This window comes from Ischnura elegans, chromosome 10 (genome assembly GCF_921293095.1).
Source record: "Ischnura elegans chromosome 10, ioIscEleg1.1, whole genome shotgun sequence".
NCBI lineage: Eukaryota > Metazoa > Arthropoda > Insecta > Odonata > Coenagrionidae > Ischnura > Ischnura elegans.
In genome coordinates, this window is record NC_060255.1 from 103,313,821 (window position 1) to 103,336,881 (window position 23,061).

At 39.9% G+C, this 23,061-nt stretch overlaps 1 protein-coding gene across 11 annotated transcripts in view; it reads left to right on the plus strand.

The window, feature by feature from the left end:
• LOC124167269 (FAM172 family protein homolog CG10038) overlaps window positions 1-22,745 on the plus strand; it is a 62,285-nt gene extending 39,540 nt beyond the window's left edge. For all 11 annotated transcript variants that reach the window (XM_046545167.1, XM_046545172.1, XM_046545177.1 and 8 more), the window contains 4 exons: window positions 8,302-8,421; window positions 11,071-11,187; window positions 19,147-19,231; window positions 22,493-22,745. In XM_046545167.1, coding sequence (XP_046401123.1) covers window positions 8,302-8,421; window positions 11,071-11,187; window positions 19,147-19,231; window positions 22,493-22,593 — 423 coding nt within the window. In that variant the 3' untranslated portion in view covers window positions 22,594-22,745. The remainder of the gene's footprint in view (window positions 1-8,301; window positions 8,422-11,070; window positions 11,188-19,146; window positions 19,232-22,492) is intronic.
• The last annotated feature ends 316 nt before the right edge of the window (window positions 22,746-23,061 follow it).

Sequence of the window (23,061 nt, forward strand, 5' to 3'; positions counted from 1 at the left end):
AAAAGCTGTATTGCTGAAAATACGGCTACATAAGTGGTTTAATTGCCATATTAGAGCCTGGCTGTTTGCTGTCTTGGTGTTAATCCTGCGAGAGCTAGTCAACTAATTTGCCATTCTGCAAATATGTCATTGTGTGACTTTGAATTCCTAGATGTGGTGATTTCACCCAACAAGTAGAGATGTGCCAATAGTATCCGCGAATACTCGAATACCGCGAATACTAGAAAGTATTCGATATTCGAGATCTCGAATAGTTATGCCAAAGGTGCCGTCTCGAATACTTTGAATTTTGCGTCATACACTGTCGCTCACACGCAGTTGACTCGGAAAAATGAGGAGAACTCTAGCCGTTTAGTGCATGTAGCGCCGTTTTAGGCAAGCTGGCGAACCACATCAAATTCGCGGGTTAGAGCTGTGAAAAGAGTTCGAAGTGGGGAACCGAAATTGATCGGGTGAAAAAAATCCGAAAATCCCAGGTGTCCCCCCATCAGGAGAACCTCAGTGCCGTGGGATAGCAACATTGGCGCATTTCCCACGATCCGCTATCCCCTCCATTCAGCATTCACCCCATCCAATCTGACGATTTCCTCTTCTCCGAAATCAAACAAAAGATCCCAGCTCGCGCAGGGATCGTATTACCAAGACCTTAGCTTCGAAAAAAATATCAAGTTACACGAGAACAATAAAAACATGTCTCACGCACCCCCCTCTACTCACCCACTGGCCTTTTTCTGGTTACCTGCTTCGAAGCTCCCCATTTTTGGAGGTCAACTGCTGCATGAGTCATCTACTAGCCCAAAAGTTGTCTAACAATGACTTTCGGCAATTGATATTACACCTTTGTTGGATTGAAATATTAGTAATATGCGCGTAATTTAAGAAAGAACAAGACCAAACACGACATATTTCTGACTTTATTTAAGCATTTTACGCAAAGAAATAAATGCCGGAAAGACGAAGAAATACGACGGAGGCTTAGCATTTTAGCGTAATGCTCAAATAGGGTGCTTTCCTATTATTTTTTTATTGCCTAAATCGAAATATTAATACTCCTAGAGTGCGTATTTTACGCTTTTAGATTTTTATAAGACGATATCGATTTTTCGCGATTAAATTAAAAGTGAAAATTCAAGCGCGCCAAAACGCGATGGGTAAGTAAGAATGCTGGGAAAAACTCCGCATGAAGTCGTTCTGCTTCCCGCTGCCACAAGTGAGGTGACCTTGGGGTGAAGCTCTGAGCGCTCATACGACGCAGGATGCTTGCAGGTAGCCGAGTACCATGCTAGCTGGTAGCGCTTGGCTTAAATAAGGATTATTAATACCTTATCAAACAAAGAAAACTTTTGGACCTTAGCCAGTTTTAATAAGTGATTAATAAGACATGTTTCCCTGAGCTCTGTGCCTCATGCATGCATTGGTAACCTCAGACGTTGTAAAACTCCTATCCACTCGTGTAGAAACTAGGTCCCTGTGACGTCACGTGGAGCGGCATCGCATGGGTGCCAATCTGGCCTTTTTCAAATGAGGATAAAATTGACCATTGCCATTGGTCTAAACCGGTATTTCTAGAACCAAATAATTTGTATATTATGAATACACCAATGGTGGGTAACGAATCACAATCAATTCCTTTTGTTTTCTTTAATGAAGGAAACTACCCTATTATTTATATAAAATTAAAATATTCCATTAATCAGCTAAATTCCTGTCTGAATCCTTTAAAGGCAATCACAATTACTTGCCAAAATCTTAGGTTTCCTGCTGCATAGGCGACCTAGTCAAACATTTTCACATTCATCGTTTAGTAATCGAGGTATTCGAAATTCGAGGTATTCGAATATTTGAGCAATGATTTGATATTTGAATTCGATATTCGAATTCGAGAAATCTACTATTCGACCCATCCCTACCCAACAGACATTAGGGCATTAGCGTATGATGTCTACTCCTTGAAATTTCCTGACTTAATGAGGGGAGGAATGGTTTGAAGTTCACATTGTGCATGCCTCACACCCATAATCACTTAAAATCCATCGGAGGAGATCTACAATTTTATGAAACATTTGTGGCACATGAATGATAATTGTCTATTTTCCTCCTAGAAATACAAATGCCTTCTTATTCACTCATTGAGCTCTTAACCACCATGAAGAGAAACTTTACGGACTTCCTTTACCTACAGTTAACAAACACTAGAATGAGTGGGGTAAGGTTCATACATATAATGACCACCAGTGATCAATTGACCGATCGTCCATTTCTTGCTCCCTTTCATTTTTTTTCCTCCATATTTTTAACTAATGATTGTAGAAGTGTTCTGACCATGTTTTATGGTTAGATGTAGTGTTAGGAAATAACTGAACTTTACAAAAAATATTTATTGTGAAATAAAAAAGTGTCTCACGTGCATTGTTAAAAAAGAATATGTCATGTGTTTTAAAACGCAAGTAACATTTCAAAACACATTATTTGTGGTATTTTGCTTGGTTAGAAACATATGTCAGGGAAAAAGAATAAAAAAGCATTAAAAATGAAGCACTACAAATTCGGTCACAAGGTTTGTCCATTCCACTCCACTCTCTCAGCACATTTGAAAATGTTCTGATTACGTTCACGGCGTTCGCACATGTATTTGGGAGACACACATCAGTGTTGAAATGAAATAATTTTCCTGGAACATCGAAAAACATTAATTTTTAGTGCATGTTAATACAAAACGTGGAATTTTTCTGGGTCAGGAACCGTGGTGCAAAGGAGATGCAAAATTTTCGATTTCGGCACTTCTGAAGATGCCTCATGGAATCCAGGTGAAACTGTCGTCACCCTATGACAAACTATGCAGTGAAAACCCGAAATTTCAACAAATCAAGAACACCGCTGTTGACTACGAGGCAACAAAATAGACATCGCTTAATTAAAGTGACCAAAATTGTGGAATGAGACGCGTATTTGAATCTCAAGGAGATAGAAAAGAAGGCTTTCGGAATGTGTCATTGTGTATTTCATTTTATCTATCCTCTGAGTCCATGATTAAACTTTAGAGTCTTAGTAAAATGTTCATGGTGAAACAAAAACACAGTGCTATTCCACTTAAAATTTATTTAAGTTGTTTAAATTTTGTGGAATAGTACTGTGTTTTTGTTTCACCATGAATATTTCATCGTTCCACCAAGTAACGCCCAAATCAGTTGATTTTATTAGTAAAATGTCTTGTGAGACCAAGCATAACGGGACAATGAGACTAAAATCATCGATCAACCCAGAAATATATTCAAGCACATTAAATGAGTGCGTTGTAGAGAAAATCTTAGGAACATGCAGAACGGAGGAATAATGAAGGAAACCATATGAAGAAGCAATGATCTCGGGAAAGCAAGACTGCGTGGAAGTGATTGAGTTGACGGGGAGGTGGTTGGAAACATCCATGATCGTTTATGTGACACTGGTAACCATCACCAGAAATATCTCGTGAGCGACAGACCGCATCAATTTCGGGGAAGAAAAAGCAACACACACCTTTGTGCCTCAGCCAGTGAAAGTTTCAACTGCTATCATTTATGAAAATTGTTTATGCTTTGTTGCATTTGAAATAAATTTCATTCTTCCCATCAACTGAGCAAAAAAAAGTTTTCACCGAATTTGTTCCATGGATATAGTTTCTATCGGAGGATCTTGAAGAATATCACCAGTTCTGGTGAACCAGATGACCTCAGTGTAGACTAAACTACGGGAATGGGTGACTGCAGCATCTATGACAAGACAGTGACCAGCATGCAAGTTGTAACACGTCACCGAAAGCATTTTCCCCAGGTGCTCACGGGCAGGCCCCACAGGCGCAGGAGAGGGGGGGTGCGGTGGCACCTGGATTGGTTGGCAGTAGCTACGCACGAATGCAACGATGAATTTCAGCTAAATGAACATTCATCACTGCATAGAATGCTTAGTAGGCTTAGTAGCAACTCTTTACGATGCAACATACCTTGGATTTGCTTATGTCTCCCCTTTACATAAACTGTAAAATCACACGTAAAAACTGTTTTAAAGACATGAAATTCAAACTTGAGTAGTTTCGTGTGTGGTAAAGTATACACTATGATGTTTGACAAAATTGACTTCAAGGAACGGCAAAGAAAGCTATATTATGGTATAAAATACAAAAAGGGTCAATTGACTGCTTGCAGTCATTCAAGATAAAAGCTGACATTTTTCTGTACATTAATTTTTTTCCCCAAAAAAACCTTCATTTTCATGGTACATATTTATTCGAAAACATTAAATGTCAAAAAGTCTCTGCGTTATCAATTATTAAATAACAAAATGGTGTGCAAAAGAAAAATGCAAATGGTCAGTTGACCGCCTCAATATTGAAGATAACTCTGATCTCAACTTCATATACATATCGTCAAGTTTCTCAAGGAGTTTCACTATGCATCGACCAAGTCAAAGTATCGCATTACAATGTGTGGTATTGCTAGCTAGATTGGTATCAGCGACGGTGCTTCCCATTTACAAACCTCTAAATCGTGTTCCCATATAATTACTTCATATGCTCCTTGTAGTCATCGCATATGATTGCGTGATTTCATAGTCAGGGCTCCAAGGCCATCGGAGCCGTAGGAACAGTTCATATCATCACTGCTAAATGGTAACGACGTAAGAAGCTTTCGAGGCAATCCAAGCTCTACTTTTGTCCACTGCTGGGAGGGGCTAAGGAATGATGCAGCTTTATATCGTGTTCAGGGTAGGAAAATCCTGGCTGGATTAATATGAAGTTACGTTCTTCACTAATCTCAATGGGTTGCCGAGTTGAATACGGGAATGGTTGACTTTACGTTGTTGTGCGTTACTTCCCCCCTGATGGCCTCTCAGTATATTTTCAGCCTCTTTAACATACGTGAAAATTGCTCTTTGTTCAAATTAGCCGTTACAGGATATTGAAACCACAAAGATACGTCAGTTGAAGTCCATGTATATTTACTTTTCATTAAGACAGACGATCGCCGGAGATGCAAATGCATATAATCATGGAAGGCCCTTATAAACAGTGACTTGTTGCTCTGTCATTGTTTTACTCTCTTCATGGCTCTAATCTACCGATAGATAGATAACTGGAAAATTTTACATTTGTATTTGGCAAAGGTAAAAAAGTTGCTCAAGGTTACCAATAGATGGATAACTTGAAAATTTTATATGCATTTGACAAAGGTAAAAAACTGGATTTTGTAGAAAATTTTGAAATAGGTGTATATTCGAAGTTGTTTGGTGAATGTCTTGTCAATGAGGTGGTGCCAACGATGGCATCACCTTTCCTTAACGTCCCTCCTCCTCCATTGAAAACCTTTTCCGATGACCCTGAATACACATCCCGCAAATGAGTACCCAACCTCTATACACTCTCCCATTCCTGCTTCTATATTATACCCCACCTACACCTACCCTAAATAAGTATAAATACCAGGCTTGATGCTCCTTAGGTCAAACAGCTCTTGATAATGATGCGTAATCATTGAAACCGGTCAAGAAAGAATAAAAAAAAGTGTGGAAAATTACTAAAGCTGTTTGAATTATTAATATGTACTCATCAACTTCCACAAAGTCAACTCGTCGACAAACAATCTGAAAGGAGGATTGTTGTGGCTATTAAAGAAAGATCTGTAAGGAGACAAGGAAGTAAATTGTATTTGAAAAGAAATAAAAAAGGTTGTGGCAGGAAAGAATGTCTGATGTTACAGCCCTGAGTCAATCAATGAGAGTGTAACTTGGCTTCAACATTAGCCAATTCCTAATTAACGGTATCAAGGGCACTCGGACTTTACATGCCATGTGACGGATGCCTTGAAGTGCCCTCCTCAAGTCAATGAGCAGCGATTGGGCAGCCTCCAAAAAATCTTGCCCATCCTATCCCTTCTAACTTCCTATGAATTGCTGAATTAACTATTTTTTATGATAACCCTATGTATAGTAGAGTATCCTTATTACGAAGTTCACAGGACTGAGAAACCGGATGTTCGTAATGATGGAGTTCGTAAGAATGCTACTATTAAGAATCATCACAAGAAAAATCATACCTAGCCAAAATTTCTTGTCTCTTCAACCTCCCATAGGTACGCACGCACTGTGGAGTAGCTTAAGAGTCATGTGTATGATAAACATGATTAAATTACACACAAATGTGTTTGAAAAAAAAACAAGCATATTCGTTTGGTTTCATCAATAGATGAATACGAGTGGTGGTGCAGCACTTCTTCAATCATAGCGTATCATTTAATTGAAGGGATAAATTTCTTGCAAAATAATATCTTCAAATATTCTCGTTTGGCTTTGAAGTCATCTGCTTGAAAAGTGATCCTTGGGGTAACATAATTTTCGACGTCGTAGCTCTAGCCCTCTGAATTCATTTGGCAGTTTCTTGTCATCCTCCCATTGCCATGGCCATCTGGCGTCAAACACATTCCTGTGTGAACTCCTTGGCTGCTGCATGACACAATCGAGGGGTGATCCCTCTTCCCGAATACAGTAATTCCTCGACATACGAACGAGAGGTGTTCGGAGACCTTGCTCGTAAGTTGATGAACCTATGCAAGCCATTGAAAAGTGTGATTATCCCGCAAAATGCAGCACTCCATGGCAATTTTGTGTTATCTCACGATTGTGACAAACTATTCTAGCTGCACGTGCGACGCGGATGGAGATGAATGAAATGCACTGTCTGCAGGAAGGTAGAACAGGCGAAATGCAAAACAGTTACTGACTTCACGTCGGATTTAATTGACACTTTGTTCAGACTGTGCCCAAAGTGTGCGCTCCAACACTGCATTGCATCAGCCATCTCCATGGGCACCGAATTTGAAATTTCAGGCGCGCTTGAATATTTCGAAAGTTTGTGCCTCAGAAAGTTCGTCACTCGATTGTTCATTAGAAGAGGACTTAGTGTACAGCCTATTTATGAGCGTTAATGAGTGGGTCGCCATGATTCCACTGGAATGAATCCCATTCATGATATGATGTTGCATGCATGGATGCAGAAGTATCTTGCACTGAAAAGGGGACCGTAATTGACCCTCTGTCCAGCAACGGGGAAAATAGAGAATTGTGCGTAAATTTTAAGTGCCTGGCATTATTATTGCATTGGAATTATTATTCATGAATTTCTGCTCCAACCTGGAATTTATAAATCTTAACTCTTTCAAATTCATTTCACATAAAATTTCTCCAGTTCTACTCCCATTTTCTGTCCTAAAATGTGTCTTGTCTTAATGAGTGTTATAGCTAAGTAGAATTTTGCAGCCGCATCGAAGCGTGTCAGACAAGAATAAGAAAAGAGAATAGAAATGTCTAGCACTCTTGACTCAATTGTGAGATTCAAAAGCACACAAAAGAATAGAATGTCAGGTGAAGTCAGCATTTACAGTGGAACCACGCTAAAATGAGTACGGGCTATTGCGAGACCCCTGCCATTATGAGAGATAGCCGAAGCACCGTCAATTAACCCTATTATTAGCATGTAAAAAAAATCTGTTTTTTACGAGTCCCTTTAGGTGTTGGCACTCACCATAGCGAGAGTTTCCATCGCAGGAAAACCTTCACCAAGAGTCCGTAATCTCTGTAATTGCTGGTGATCTTTTAGAAATGAAGTTAGCATGGAGCGTTCAGTCTCAAATTCATGTGGTAAACCGTTGTTCGATAAATAAGTACGTAGTTCATTTTGGTGAAAATACTGTGGCATTAACATTCGTGAATGCTCGATCTTCTTTTGTTCCTCGGGCCGCAGGAAGCAGTCGACAGCAAACCCGCATGTCCGTGAGTTGTGTGAATATAGAGCATTTGAAGGAAGACACAATGGTCAAACAGTACCAAACACGTCTAAGCGAGAAAATGAAAATAATGGAGCTATATGAGAGAGGCGTAGTTAATTTATCTTCCTATTTTCACTTCACAATTTAAAAAACACAAAAGTACCCGAGGAATGCAGAACATGAAGAGATAGAAGGAGCTTTGTTCGGGTGGTTTTCGTTGGGACCAATGGTTTGCTTTGCAAAGAAGAGAACTTTGTAATTAGGTTGCTCGTATTAACGAGAGTCTACTGTAATACTTATGTTTAGGACTGTTTGTAGCACCCCAATTGAAAACAACAAAGCAATTGTGGTGGATAACCTGGAAATCTCATCAGGGAATTGTTTATTTTTTAAGCAGTGCACATCCTGCTAATAATTTCTGCTTTGTTTATTAATTGAAAGTGGAGTGGAGTGAGTGCAGTGAATGTTTGCGCACTTTAAATCATAATGTGCTTGTGAATTACAGGGGAGCAGCAATGCCGTTGCGCATGTGTCCTATGTTTGGAAGAACTACATCCAAGGTGCAAAGTCCAATCAGGTTCTTATTGTGGCGCACAGCTATGGAGGACACTGCATAGTGGAACTGGTGAGTGGTCGAGTGACCATTTTTGTTGACCCTTTCATTAATAGCCAGTGTCTGTGGATGTGATGCAAATTTTGTGTTTGTAAGAAGCCGTAATTATCCTTGATGTTCGTGATTTTTCAGGGGAAAATTTTGGATGAAGGTACATCGTTGAATTGATTCCAGGTGTTCCTTTTGTGCAGTGCAGAGTGTCTTTTTGGTTGAATGATTATTTTGTGTATACGTCATTGCCATCACCAATCAAATTCATGCCACAGGAGCAGGGTAACCATTGTGGATGTATCTTGAAAAAAATACAAATATTGTTGATCTATTTGAGTGATGAGCAAATTGACATTTTCAATTCTCTTAGTAAATATTTTGTGGTGATTGAGGAGAAAGCAACCAATTTTCAAATGTTTTTAACTTGAATGAAAATTGGGATAGAATGTTGGAAATATGTACATATCTCAACTTAGAAGCGACTTGTTGGGCTCTGCACTAAATATGTATCTCTACGATGGTGGTGAGTCGGAGTTTATGAATAAAACCACACTGATGGGGTGCAGAATGGATATCCTAAAAATTTCAGCTCAATTGTTCCACATTTAGAGGTCGCTCAAAGAGCATAAATGCAATAACATGTAATTTTCCTGGTTATTTGAAATAACATCATTTTCAGAGGTAACACACAATTTTACAGTCCTTTAGGACCAAAATTCACTCCATTTTAACGTTCGCTCAATGGTTTTCCAGGAATACAATACTTTTCCTCGAGCTACAGCCACACATCAACCCCCTGATGGCAATTGAGCTGGTCGATTGCATTCACAGTCAGCGACCGTCATTGCCTTAAGCCCCTCGCTCCTTCCCTAGTGAGAGTCGGCGGAAGAAGGGAGGAGTGGAACACTATGCTAACATTTTTCACATTGTGTATTTGCTGGAGTTTATCCCTTAAAATAATTACAGCATTGTTCTTCGAACCAAATATTTGATAAAAAAAGAAATGTGGAAAAATCAAGCTGAAATTTTTATGATATCTATTCTGCACCCCTTAGCATATTATAAGAGGTAGAAATAAAAAATCCAAAAAAAAATAAATAAAAAATAAGCAACTCCCTAATGTACGGGTGTGGCAACCAATCCTTGACACTTTTTCTGTTTTTTTATGATTTGATTTCTTTTATAATTAAAGCGTGGTTTTAATTCATTATTTTTAATCCATTACAACTATGAATTTTTACATTCTGGTCATGACCTGACACAGGTCCAGATACATTGTCATTAGTCCCCTGATAACATTTTCAGTGGGTGGAGCAAACTGTTGAATATTCCCCTAGCAGTGCAGTATGTACAAAAATGGTTGATAAGAGCACATCTTCGTGAAAACTTTTGCAGTTACTCTTCATGCTAGCAAAAACTGTTATTGGGCCATGTCGTCGCGTCAATGTTTGGGTGTCCCTTCTGTTTCCTGACCGATGGTGGTCGCTTTTTTTTTAGATTCCCTTGAAAAAGCGACCAGCATTGGTGGGGCTACGCAAACATTGACGAAGCGACATGCCCTGAAAAGCTGCGAAAAAGAAACAAAAATCATGAAGTACAGAGTATGCCCTCATAGTTGTGTTTCTGACAATTAGGAATTTAATGTGAAATCTAATGTTTCTGATGAGTGTAACTTTTTACAAAAAGTAGAAAGTAACGTTATAACTCAAAATAACATTGACTAGAAAGTTGCACATTTGAGCCCCACTCTACTCAAATTGAAAGTGTGATGTTTGCTCAGCTTAAGTGGTGAATGGGCTAGTCAGTGATGCTTTGCTAAGATTTTACAAGTGATGTTTGCTGTTTATGGTTCCTGGGTCATTATGCAATATGTATGAAATGGATAGTAATTGAATTCAATGGTGAACAAAACACACTCAATTGAGTAAGTCTCAAGCGAGCTCTCATGTCCCATGACACACGAATTACGTATTTCATTTATTAATCAGGGCCTGAGAGTAAAATGCGGTTGGTCGCGTGGAAGGTTTTAGAATGAGCAAAGAACGAGTTCAATAATAAATATTTCCAGAAAATTGTTCTTACCACATATTTCTATGAGTGCAGAGCCTCTGAGGTGCTCCAATAATTTCACTTGATAGTTATACTCTGCCTATCTTTCGTCATGTTCATACGTCCGTGTGATGTCGTATGGATGATAGCTGTAATGGCCTCCAGTCGGGGCTCTTTCAAATGAGCTTATACTTGACCATAGTTTTGTAAGTAAACAGGAATTTCTTCATTTCAGTCACTATCGGATAATTATCACCAGTGGTGTCATGTTGCCATGTCACCAGTGGTTAACAAAAGACGTAATAGTCAAATAACACTTTCATCAATTTTGTTGGCTCAAAATTTCTAATTTATGCATTCATAATCAAAAAAAAAATTTAGTAAGAAAATGTAAATAATGACTTGTAATAAAAAAACATGCTGAGTAATATTTCACTTCTAAAGAAGGTTAAGGGAAGTGTGTTCCGGCACTGCCAATTTTGCCATGATATCACTGATTATCACATTAATGATGGAGCTCACACCTCAGTCAATAGATGTTGACTTAGCCTCAGTCATTCTCTCATTGAGCATTCTTGCTTGGCCTTATCGTGTACTCACGACTCTTGTTCGCTTTTGCAGGCAAGGGAGATGTTCCCGAGCTTCAAGAGCAAGGTGGTTGCAGTGGCCATGACGGATTCTGTCCATAGGTTAAGCTCAAAGCATGCTATGGAAAAGTATGCCAAGTTTTTGTCTCTGGTAAGAATTTTTAAAAATTATGCCTAGTGCTGTTGTGATACGATTGTGAACATGTGACTTTCTTTTCAAAGTCTTGATCTAGCATCTTTTTTTTGTTATGTGGCATTTTTAAAGTAGTTATCCCAGAAATTTGGCATATCTTGAAATTAAGCCTCCCAGAAATTCTTGGGACTCCTCTCTGAACTTACCGCAGGACTTTCCCGTGAAGGATCTTTTGCACTGAGGATTTTTGTGCAAAGGCCTTCGACTCAAAGGTGCAGACACTGTAGTCTCGCACCATTGTCTCCGACCCCCCATCTCTGGCCCCCTGTCTCTGACATTCTGTAACCTACACCATCATGCGTCCTGCCAAACCAGGAGTTCAACACTTGAACAGCAGTCCTATGGACAAATAGTTGGAGTTGGGAAATCCAGGGGAAGGTTGGCGCTGAGTCATAGTTTGCAGTTTGGATGAGAAGCAGTCCACTCTTCACCGATCGAGTGTCTCTCCCTCCAAGACCTCACTCATCCTACCACGTCCCTCCCCTCCATTGCTACCAATTGCCTCTCTGAATTTCTCTCCCTCCACCCGGGGACTTTTATGATGGAGAAGATTGCGGAGAGGGAGGTGTTTCCCGCCGAGTATATTGGTTCCCCAATCATGCTTAGACTATGAGTACTGTTCTGGAGATTCCTATCAACCCGTGGATCACTGCAGGGAAAATTGGACTGTTTGAGGCCGCGTGTTACCTCATCCCTCCGCCTGGAGTTTGAAGCCAGCTACACATGTACCGCTTCCTCTGACATGCCTCCCCCTATGTTGCAGCTGTAATTTCCCCCCTCCCACTTCTGCAAGTTAGCATCTCCCTTGAAGTGGCCATCGTCAGAGTGACATCATCGCTCTAATGGAGATGTTTCAAAGGGTCACTTTGTCTTTTGGTGCCGCCACACGCCGTTCAACTTATTTCTTGTATCTTTGAGGTTTGTTTTGGGGAATGGCTGTTGTTATTTGTTATTATTGAAAATCTTATTGAAATTGACATACCTATTGAAATACTTATGTTTGAAATAATAATTTAATGAGTTTTTTATGTACTTATGATGTAATTGTTCTTTTGTTCTTTCGTTGTTTTTTGAGCTGTTCTCTCACTGTGAAAGAGTGTCAGTGTTGGCTTACATTTAAAACTGGGAAAGTTTTTGACAATGCTATGCCACAGTTCAATAGTTGTTGGCAATCATCTGATTATTGTGTAACTCCTCAAGCGTTGCTTTAAATGCCCGTGGTCCTTCTCACAGCGTGTACGACAGAACGTTTGCATCCTCCGATTGCCATGCCTCAAGCGTGCACGACACACCCTATGCATCTGAATGTTTCATTAGGTATTCCTATCTCTTAAGCTTCCATATATGTACTTTTAGTGAGTATATATTTGTGAGACACATTTGCATGCTATCGTTCTGTGCCCCTGTGTGGTCTGAGTTTGCATTCTCGTATTTCTTAGAATATTTTTTTCTGGCTGATGTCAGGAAAGAAACGCTTCCTCTAGGGTCAGCGTCTGGTGGATGCTAATGAAAGATATCCTTCCACGCAAGCTCTGGTTATGTGCTTTCTTAGCGATTGTGAGTGATGTGTGGGCATGGTGAATCAATCCGTCTGTGGTTCATTATCATCTGCTTTTCTGCCTCATCGTTTCCTTTTCTCTTTCATCGAGGCAATGATAGTGAAGGACTGGGTCATCCAGGCATATTCACTCAACACCTCTCGGAACCTCAAAGACTGGCCAGCATCCCCACATCTTGGTATCGTATTTACGACGTTTGAAGCTTGGAGTTGGGGTGTTTTCACCCCTACGTTTGCTTTAGTGATTTTTTTTTCTGCCTTGGGTCCACTCCATATCTGCACCCCTCTTTAGTTGACCATGGCTTCTAGCTTGCGTTAGTTGTGCGATGAGCAAGTGCTTGACGCTTTGGAAGAAGAGAGTGCAGAATGCTCAGATACTACTTCAGAAATTTCAATTGGATACTCCTGGACTCCAGTTCCACAGAGAGTGAAGAACCTTCTTATTTTTCTGTGAATTTTCAAGAAAATAATTGGCAAGAGATCGAACCCTCGTCAACCTTTTGCGTGTGAATTAGCTGGAAAACAAATATTGCCTGTTATGTGTGTAGATGATCCCTTGGAATATTTTGAGTAATTTTTTGATGATGAAATAATTTCAATTATAGTGACTGAGACAGTAGCACATGCAGCACAGTTTCTTGCTTGTGAGAAAGAGAAAATTATGAAATGCTTCCAAAATTGGGTTCCCACAATGCTGGGGGAAATAAGGGTGTATCTAGGTTTACTGATGCTGATGGGTATAATTCAGAAACCAAGCCCCAGAATGTATTTTAGCAGAAAGCATTTATTGGAGACTCCATTTTTTCCCAATGTAATGAGTGAGCAGAGGTTTGGATTGCTCACCAAATTTCTCCATTTTGTAGATAATAACGATGAGGAAGTTGTAAAAAAGGATCCGAAGCTGTATAAAATTTTACCATTTATTAAATATTTGAAAAATAAGTTTCAAAAAGTGTATACACTAGGTAAGGAAATCAGTGAAGATGAGTCTTTATCGCTGGAAAGGTAGACTGTCGTGGAAACAGTATACTATTCCCATGAATGCTTCCTGGTTTGGTATAAAATTACTTGAACTTTGTGACTCCGCAGGGTATTTATGGAATTTTATTACTTACTGTGGCTCGGGGACAAAATTGGGCTGTGAAATCACAAAGGACACAGATCTTTTTTCAACTAAAGTTGTTCTAAGTTTGTGTGAGAAACTAATAGACTCTGGTAGATGTGTTTATATGGACAATTTTTACAGTAGTCCCGATCTTTTCCAGAGGTTAGTTCCTATGACAACAGATGCTGTTGTAACCGTGAAAATCACATGTGAAGGTATGCCAGTAAACCTAAAAAAGAAACTGAAGAAAGGAGAAGTTGTTAGTGCAAAGTGTAGGAAATTGGTTGCTTTGATGAGGAGGGATAAATGCGATGTTGCATTGCTGACTACGAAACATTCAGACCAAATGCAACCCATAAGTCGAAAGGGTGGGCTAGAATGTGTAAATATACGTATTTGTGTAGTAGAATATAATAAATGTATGGGTGGTGTAGATTTAAAAGATCAGTCTTTAGAATCGTTCTTGCTGGAAAGGAAAAGTGTGGTACAAGAAATTATTCAACCACTTAGTTAATGGCTGTGTTAAATACGTACACTCTATACTGTAAGGCTGGTAATAACAATATCATCTAGCATTCATAATGAGATTAGCGAACAAAATAATAGCATAGTGAAGAGTTCTCAGGATCGCCACCAGGTCAGGAACTGCAGAACTGCCGACGTTTCGATGTCCGACTCGGCCATTGTCGTCAGGGCTGTGAGTGTCGAGTGAGAATTTTAACTTGCTTATATTCAGTCACTCTCTGGTGGTCAGGTGACTGCTGATTTGCTGTCGTCAGTGGTATGCTCTGATTGGCTGGCGTGATGGTATTGCCTAGCCTTTTGGATAGTCTTGAGCACAGGTTTCCAAGTGTTGCTCAATGCATATCCAGAATCTCTGTTGAAGGTATTCTTGGCCAGTCTCAAAAATCTTCGACAGGTTCGTTTCATCTGTAATTTTTCCTGCTCAATGGAAAAATGTAACCCACAATTTGAAATCTAGCCTTTGGGTCATACAGTAGAACCTCACTTATGAAACTTTCAGCGGAGAACCGAAAAAAGTTTCATAAGTGAGGAAGTTTCATGCGTGAGGTTTTTCGCTATTTAGCATGAAATCTTTTTCATTTAGGGGCCAGTTTGTTTCCAGGATGTAATTACTCATTTGGAGGCAAGAAATTGAAGGTTAATAATCGTATTTACTCACAAGCAACATCACAGATGATGTGTCACTCCAAGAGAAACATAATTTTGCATTCCTGAACATCATTACCCATGGTTGAACGTCTTGGTTGAATCGCTAGCATTTATGGCACTAAGCTGCAGGGCTATCATACTGGAGAAATTTCAGAATTGCGATACATACCAAATGTTCACAGAGAATCCAATTTTCAAAAAAATTGCCTCATTGACAGCAGTTTTCAGGAAATTCATTTTACCACCTAAGGACAAACCAAGGATAGGAGATTGAAGAAATGAGATGACATGAGGAAAGTCTTCCAAATCAACCCTAAAATTAGGGAGCAAAATTTCACTAATGCATCATTAAGGCTGACCACCCTAAGTCCGGGGTTTAAGTCCTGGCTGTGGCAGAAACTTTCCGGAGAGGGTAGCATCCCTGCTTAAGAATAGCGTGGAGGGAACTGCTAGTGCAACACACTGTCCGGCACATGGGACATAAAGCCCTGGTTAAGCCTATTGTTTCCACCTGGCTAATTTCAACACAGGATTTCTATCCTCCCTCCCATACCTCATGGCAAAAATAAACCCAGCTGTCGGTTACCTTCCTCTAAATAACATGCCATAGATAATATGGAGCACATGGCACGTGGCAGTGGTGTAAGTATGGGGGGGGGGGGGGGGTGAGGGAATAAACCCCCCCCCTCAAAGCCTCAGAGAAATGAAAAAAAAAATATTTAAAACAATTGTCTAGTTTTGATGTACAGCAACTGCATCTGCTTAAAGATAGATTTTAAGTGCCAAAATGATGTAAACATATTATAGACATATCATTTTTTTTTGATTTTCCGGAAATCCCCGGTGCCTCGGGGGGAGGGGACCCGTGCCCCAGGTGCTACCATCCCCCCAAGCATATTCCTAGTATATTCCTAGTAACACCACTGGCACCTGGGATATTCCGTAACTAAGATTTTTCCAGTGCTTATATCACTTCTTTTAAGTGAGCAATTTAAATAACGGCACAACTGCCGTCAATGATAAATGAACTAAAATAGATAAAGAGCCCGGAAAAATCTCCTCTCTCTATCATGTTTACGCACTAAAAAAGAATTTTCCCATGAAATTTTAGCAATGGTAGATTGAATCTACCAGGTATAGCTTCTATGTCGGCATTCTTCCGCGAATTCAGTGCCAGGAACTTCGACTCGCTAGCTGCGTGATATGTTTTCACGGAATTATTTACTTTCCCATTTCTGATAACAACACAGGACACTTTTGTACTTCGATATAATGGTTATAAGCCATTCCTGAGTCAAAAGGAACTGCCTTATCTTTCACGTTTTGAATTTGACTTTAATGTTTACGTGACGACTGACGACGCGAGTTATTCTCCAAGGGCATTAACACTAACTCTCGTTCTGTTAAAAAAGATACGCTTGCCACTGGGCAGAGTTAAGCTAATAGCTATTCAAGGTCCAACTATGTTTCATTTGAACCCACTGAGTTACAAGTTGGGTCAGTTTTGTTCTGCTCGACACGTAAACAACTTTCCCCCTGGTGCAATTCGTCCCGCAGATGTGGGATAAGCGTGTGGAATGAATCCACACATGCTGTTTTTGCCATCGTGTTGAATCACTATCGACTTACGTCTATACTGCAAATACGATTATCTTTTTTGGATGACCTTGGGAGCCAAAATTTTGGTACGCGAGGATTTTTAACGGCTCATTTGGGTGTTATTTTGCTGGGGCAATGGATAAAATAACCTTAGAAAAATTCTAGAAAATCTTCCGTTAGAGATAGATGTTCCATAGTGATTGATGATCATCTACCATAGTTAAAATTAATATTTAATAAACAGCATCACTCATTATTAAAACTTATTATTCTTTATCGACATATCCTTGTAATGAGCACATACTACTCCCGCTCCTGTGACTAAAATCTGTGCGTGTTCCCCGATCTTCTCGTAGAGCAGTTCTCTGACAAGTCGTATAAGTGAGGTATTTCATCTCATTGGACTGGAAAAATAGATTTCGTCAGCGAGGTCGTCATACATGTGAAAAGTTTCATAACCGAGGTTGGAAATACATGGGTTCATATAGGGTTATTCTTCGGACCAAAAAAAAATCAGTGTTTAAGTGAGGTCATCGTATAACTGAGAGTCGTATAACCAAGGTTCTACTGTAGTTGAGAACTATCAACCCATTTCAATATTACTAGTTTTATCTATTATCTTAGAATATATTATCCATAACTGCATACTTCATTTCACTCTCCCTTACATATCGCCTTTGCAGCATGGCTTTCTTCCTGGTGGGTTCTGCCCTGCTGATCTCTGTATACTGCACCACCATTTAATTTCTACCTTCGAAAAAAGGTCTCAGCTAGATGTCTGTTACTTTGACTTTTCTAAAGCTTTTGATTCCGTTAATCATAGCCTCCTCATCCACAAACTCCAGTCTCATTATAATATCCATGGCACTCTCTTATGTTTAGTCTCTAATTTCCTGACTTGGTGCATCCAAGGAGTTCTAATAGAAGGTATTTAATCGAATTGCTTACCTGTTTCTTCTGGTGTGCCTCAAGGCAGTGTATTAGGCCCACGTCTGCTCACTCTCCACGTCGACAATATTGTTGACGACATTCTTCCCCCTATCTGTGGTGTTCTCCTCTATGCCGACAATTGTAAAATATTTAAAAGGGTTAACACCATGGCTGATTCCCTGGTTTTACAAACTGCTCTTCAATCGCTAGAGAAATGGTGCAATAAATGGCAGTTGCGTGTGAATCCTGGAAAATCCACTATGATGTTTTTTTGCTGACAAGTATCACTATAACCTCCACTTATACTTTAAATAATCAACCCATTCCCTCTGTCATCTCCCAATCAAATTTCGACATATTTCACACCTGTATATGTACTTTTGATCAAAAATTAAGTTTCTAAGATAATATAAAAACTGTTTATGGTAGTGGTTGGGACCCTTTACTGTCTGAGCGAGATATCCGAGCGGAGTGCTTTAAAATCCGTCTTCATTGAATGTTTGCTACCCATCCTAGAATATTGCTCTCCCATTTGGTTAACTGCTTCTGCCACCTCACTAAAACTACTCAACCGTCCTCTCAATTTCTTCATAGCAACAGTGCAACATCACACACCTCACCTCAGACTCTCTTCATGTGCAGAAATACTTCACTCACTTGGATTATTACACCCCACCCACCGCCGATGGACATTCGTCAAATTTCTTCACTGCACCATGAATGGCTCCTTATATATCCTGCCTGCCTGCAAAACCCACAATACTGAAGCTACACACCAGCCCAATTCCGACTGTCCATTTCCCATTGGTCCCTCCCTTTCTACCGTTTACCTTCTCTTCTCAGTTCCCTCTCTAATACTTCTTCTTGTCTTCATCTCTTTGCCTCCCTCATCAGTTCCAATAAACAATTTCAAGGACTTTCATTTTAATGCCCACCTCTTGTATGTGTTATACATGATTAGGTATTGTTTATGGGATTATTTTTATAATTTTTAAATATTATATTCACATAATTTATGTTGTTTATGTAACCCAGTGTAAAGGCATTAGTGCTGTATTTGGTGTTAACTACCGTATTTCTCCGAATATAGTCCCCCCCTAATTTTGAGACTTCATTTTCAGGATATAATTTCAAAAATGCGTTTGAATATAGTCCCCCCTTTACTTTTACCATGGACATTTTTGGAAAAAAAGGGGGACTATATTCAGACACATGCGGTAAATACATAAATAAAAACATAGATTTGCAACTTTGGTTGTGTTGATAGTTTCCTGGTGTGGCAGAGGTGCTGTGGTTTTCTTTGTACATATGTAATGTCTTTCGATGCATGCCTTTCTTGTATTTTTTCAGCTTTCTGATCCTCAGTAATTCAGCTTTCAAAATTCTATGATATGGCAATTTGGGAAGGTTAAAAAAAAGTGATTATTTGATAGTGTCTCATGCTTACATCTACCCAAAGAAATTCCCGTGGAAAACGTGGAAATCTCTGGTAATTTTTTACTGCACAGTTCTCACCCTGTTCTTGCTGACAGTTCTTTTGTTGTGTTTGCAGGCAAGCCGCAACTGGGTGTCGTCGGACCTGCCGCTGGACGAGCCAGAGTCAACAAGGGAAGGAGAAATACCCAGAGTGTCTGCTGGTAAGAACAAAGGGGAACTGATACATATGTATTGTTATGGCATACCTCCACAGGAGGAAGTGAGATCCATCTGCGCCTGCTGTTGACTGGCAGCCACTGAACCGTTTATTCTTACAGAGACCTTGACAGGATCCTTATAGCACAAAAGGCTGTATGTATTCCAGAACCTGACTCAGTCCTCACTGTACCTAGTTGTTAAATATCTCTGTATCAAGTTGAGTTTCTGTAAGATTTGTATTTTGTTTGATGGAGACTTAGAGAACCAAACACAAGTAACGGGGCTTAGTTTTAGTTACATTTTGAAATTTGCAATCACTTACAAGTACCAGTCATTTACAATTTCAAAAAGTACCTAACTGGGTCCAGTTACAAATACGGTTATATTTACTTTTCGTAATATCTTATGGAAACTACTAACGAGTTATGCGCAGCTTTCAAGTAATGTTTACATTTTTATTAGGATTTAATGATAATAAGTAAAAAATACCCTAAATGTAGTCTTTACCAGTAACAGGGTTACATTTACTCTGTTACTCCCCATCTCTGGTTGCATTTTAGAAACTAACTTCTACTAAACTCACTTGAGCCAGAGTACATAGTTGTGTTTCTATTCAGCTGTGAAATTTACAAAGTAATACATACATTGATCTAAGCTCTTTCCACTCATGGTCTCCCACTCATCTTAAATTAGAATATTGAAAGAAACACATGCAGTTTTCCACAATTATGCCATGCATTAAAATTGCATGTGTTTCTTTCAATATGGAAAAATTCCACTCGGTCACACTTAGTTCTTCTGATTTAAAAAATAGAATTACTGGAATACAATATCATGAGTTGAATTTTTTTTGAGGTACGTTTCATTTCAAAGATGTGAGATGATGGTGTTGGGCATCTGGCAATGTGGCCACTGACAATTAGCTTGGACTCAAGTTATCAGTCGTGCAAGTTATGCTACCAACATGCCCACCGAGCTGAGTTTGAGTCATAATCAAGTCTTGTGTGACATTCTGAGATACAGCCAGTGGCGGCTGGTGGTAATTTATCTAGGGTGTGCATTAGAGCAGATATAGGATGATTTAATTATATTATGTTAATCCTAATCCATGAGCATCATATTTCGTCGTAATAGAATACATAGCAAGCAAAACATATCACTGGTACACTCTACCCTTAAAATTGCATGAACAGAAATAATATTAGCATGTATGAAAATAATTATTCTTAACACACCTTTACAAGTGACGGTAGTTGAAATTCATTCTCTTTTCCTTACACCTTCCTATGAGGAAGTAGTGTAGGGAACGGCTATACAGATGGCTCTGTAGACGGACTAGGATCCTGGGCGCAGGTAGTGTAGGTGGCGGCTACACCACTACACTACCTGCTAGTCAGTCACCAAAAACATGCGCGTGCGCATTCGCATGGTTTTGAGTCTGCTCCCATCGCCCCTTTGAACAGCACATACCCCCCCGCTTACCTCGTCCCGCCAGAGCTCCCTCAAGTGATCGCACAGACCAAAAATGCACCCGGCATGATGCCACGGGATCGCACACTTGTAGAGCGGTGAATTCGAAAAGGAGATAGCTGTAGCGTTCGGAGGCTCATGTTTCTTGCATATGCAGACAGTACTTTTATCCTTTGCGTTGCAAAGGAATAGTTTTCTTTTATAATTTATTCATCTTTGGGTGTGCACTTGCTAACATGCGCATATGCACGCGCCGCCACTGGATACAGCCCATAGTGTCGGATGATAGAAGGTTTTATTATGCTCTTGGAGTCAAACAGAACACACAAGAGACTTTGGCAGACATCCTGGCCAGGCATGACAGAGGCTGGATCATTGTTATTTAAGTATAACACTGGCAAAGGTACATGGAGCATTTGAGAGTCACTCTGGGCATCTCCACTCTTGACTAGGACTTCCCAATGGCTGATTAAGAACAAGAAAACAAAAATAACAGAAAGTTCACTGGGGATTGGTGCATTGAGAGCGCACGCCATGAGGATCCAGAGTCAAGTGGCACTCCATTGTTGCCGCTCTTTCTTTCGGGATGGTCGGTCTAATGGGGCTGTTTCCGTTTCGTTGGAAGATGCGGAAATTCGAGGCTGTCTAAGGAAAGATAAAATTTTTACGTTTCGGCGTATGGTAAGGACGTGTGTACTTATGCTACTGATGAGAAAGCGTACATGTTGAAGCATATTGCTATCCCCGTCACGGAAAAAATGAACCATCCCACTTGGTTTATTATAAAGGTCCACATAGGGAACAAGGTTTCGAAATTACAACTGCATACTGTGGGGTGAGTTAATTCATGGAGAAATTTGGATAAATTATGACGTTTTTGCGAAGTCCATGATACTTTATGATAGATACTAGGCGAAAAGATTGGAGAAACCAATTTGCTAGATTTATGTAGCCTTTGATGTAAGGAAAGAATGTCATCGATTATGGAAATTTTAAACATGTTTCCTGTCTGTGATTGAATCTGATATGATTAATTATCACATTTTGCAACATAATTTTTGGATGTCATCTCTGGAACAGTAAATGTAGAAAAATTACTGAGATATGGTAGAGTGAATGAGAGAAAGTCTTTTGGGCAGTATTGTACCCTTTTGTCTTCCGAAAACACTCTGGTTGGTGTGCTTTACTCTTTGCAAGCCATGGATGTAATATTATGTCTTTCTAATTTATTGGCTTTGTTTGAGTGAAGCCGTAATATTTAGCCCATGCTACTTTTCCAGTTTCCTCCTTAGTGGTTCTTTTATGTATTTCAAAAATCAACTGCTTGATGGAAAAAGTGTTCACTTAATGTCTTGAGGACAAGAGGTCCTCCATAGCTACCGTCAACCTTGGGTCGCACCCCTACCCTTCCGTCGGCTCCAGCGGCAAGTGTAGCATTGACGCAAGATGCATCTTACCAAAGATGGCGGGTGTGCTTGATGAATCAGCTTGCAACATCTCAGCCACTACGCGAACCTGGGCTGTTGTTGTGTATTACCGATGGGGCGATGGAAAATGACCACTTTCGGACATCTTCAAATGAATCGTCGAATGAGTCATTCATTGCTTGAGGCAACAGAAGTGCCTCTATGGAAACAAACCGTTCCAATGGAAGTGAGCTGCTATTTGCGTGTGTCACTGATTGTGCTTCCAAACAATTGCCATCTTTTGATGATTCTGTGTCGTCATCTGCATTTGGAAGTACAGAATGACGTGCGTGTGCGTGCATGTTCAAATTATATGTCTTTCGGCAGGAACGGTGAAGCACGAGCTGACGTCTTGGTCGTGCCTGCAATCAGTGTTTGCCTTCTTCGAAGCGGCCTTGCGACGCACGAGACGCCACGACGACCTCTGACCTGCCTTGCCGCCACTGCCGCTCACCTTCTGCAACACATCATCTCAACCAATCCAAATGTCACACTGCTCTCATCTGGATCGGAGAGATAAGAGAAACCACACAGAACTGTGTTATGTGATGTTTAATAAATGACCTACGTCTAAAAGAAAGAGCGGACTTATTTGCTTGTTGAGCCAGGGGAATGATCTGTCACCCTGCATTGACGCATCGTTATCATAAGTCAACAATTCGATGATTGGGTTGACGAAGCTCTCTATTTTGCTCTCCCACCTGGAAACTCATTGCCTGTGGTGCATTTCTGCTGTACCGGTAAACCTAGTTCACCAAAACCAGCCACTACATAAATAAGACAATAATTTTTTTGCCCATCTGTTTCTGCTGAATGGGTGGTGTGTTGTTTATGATAGCAGAAACTTATGCACTAAATGATAACATTGATCATGAAAACTTTGGTATATAGAATAA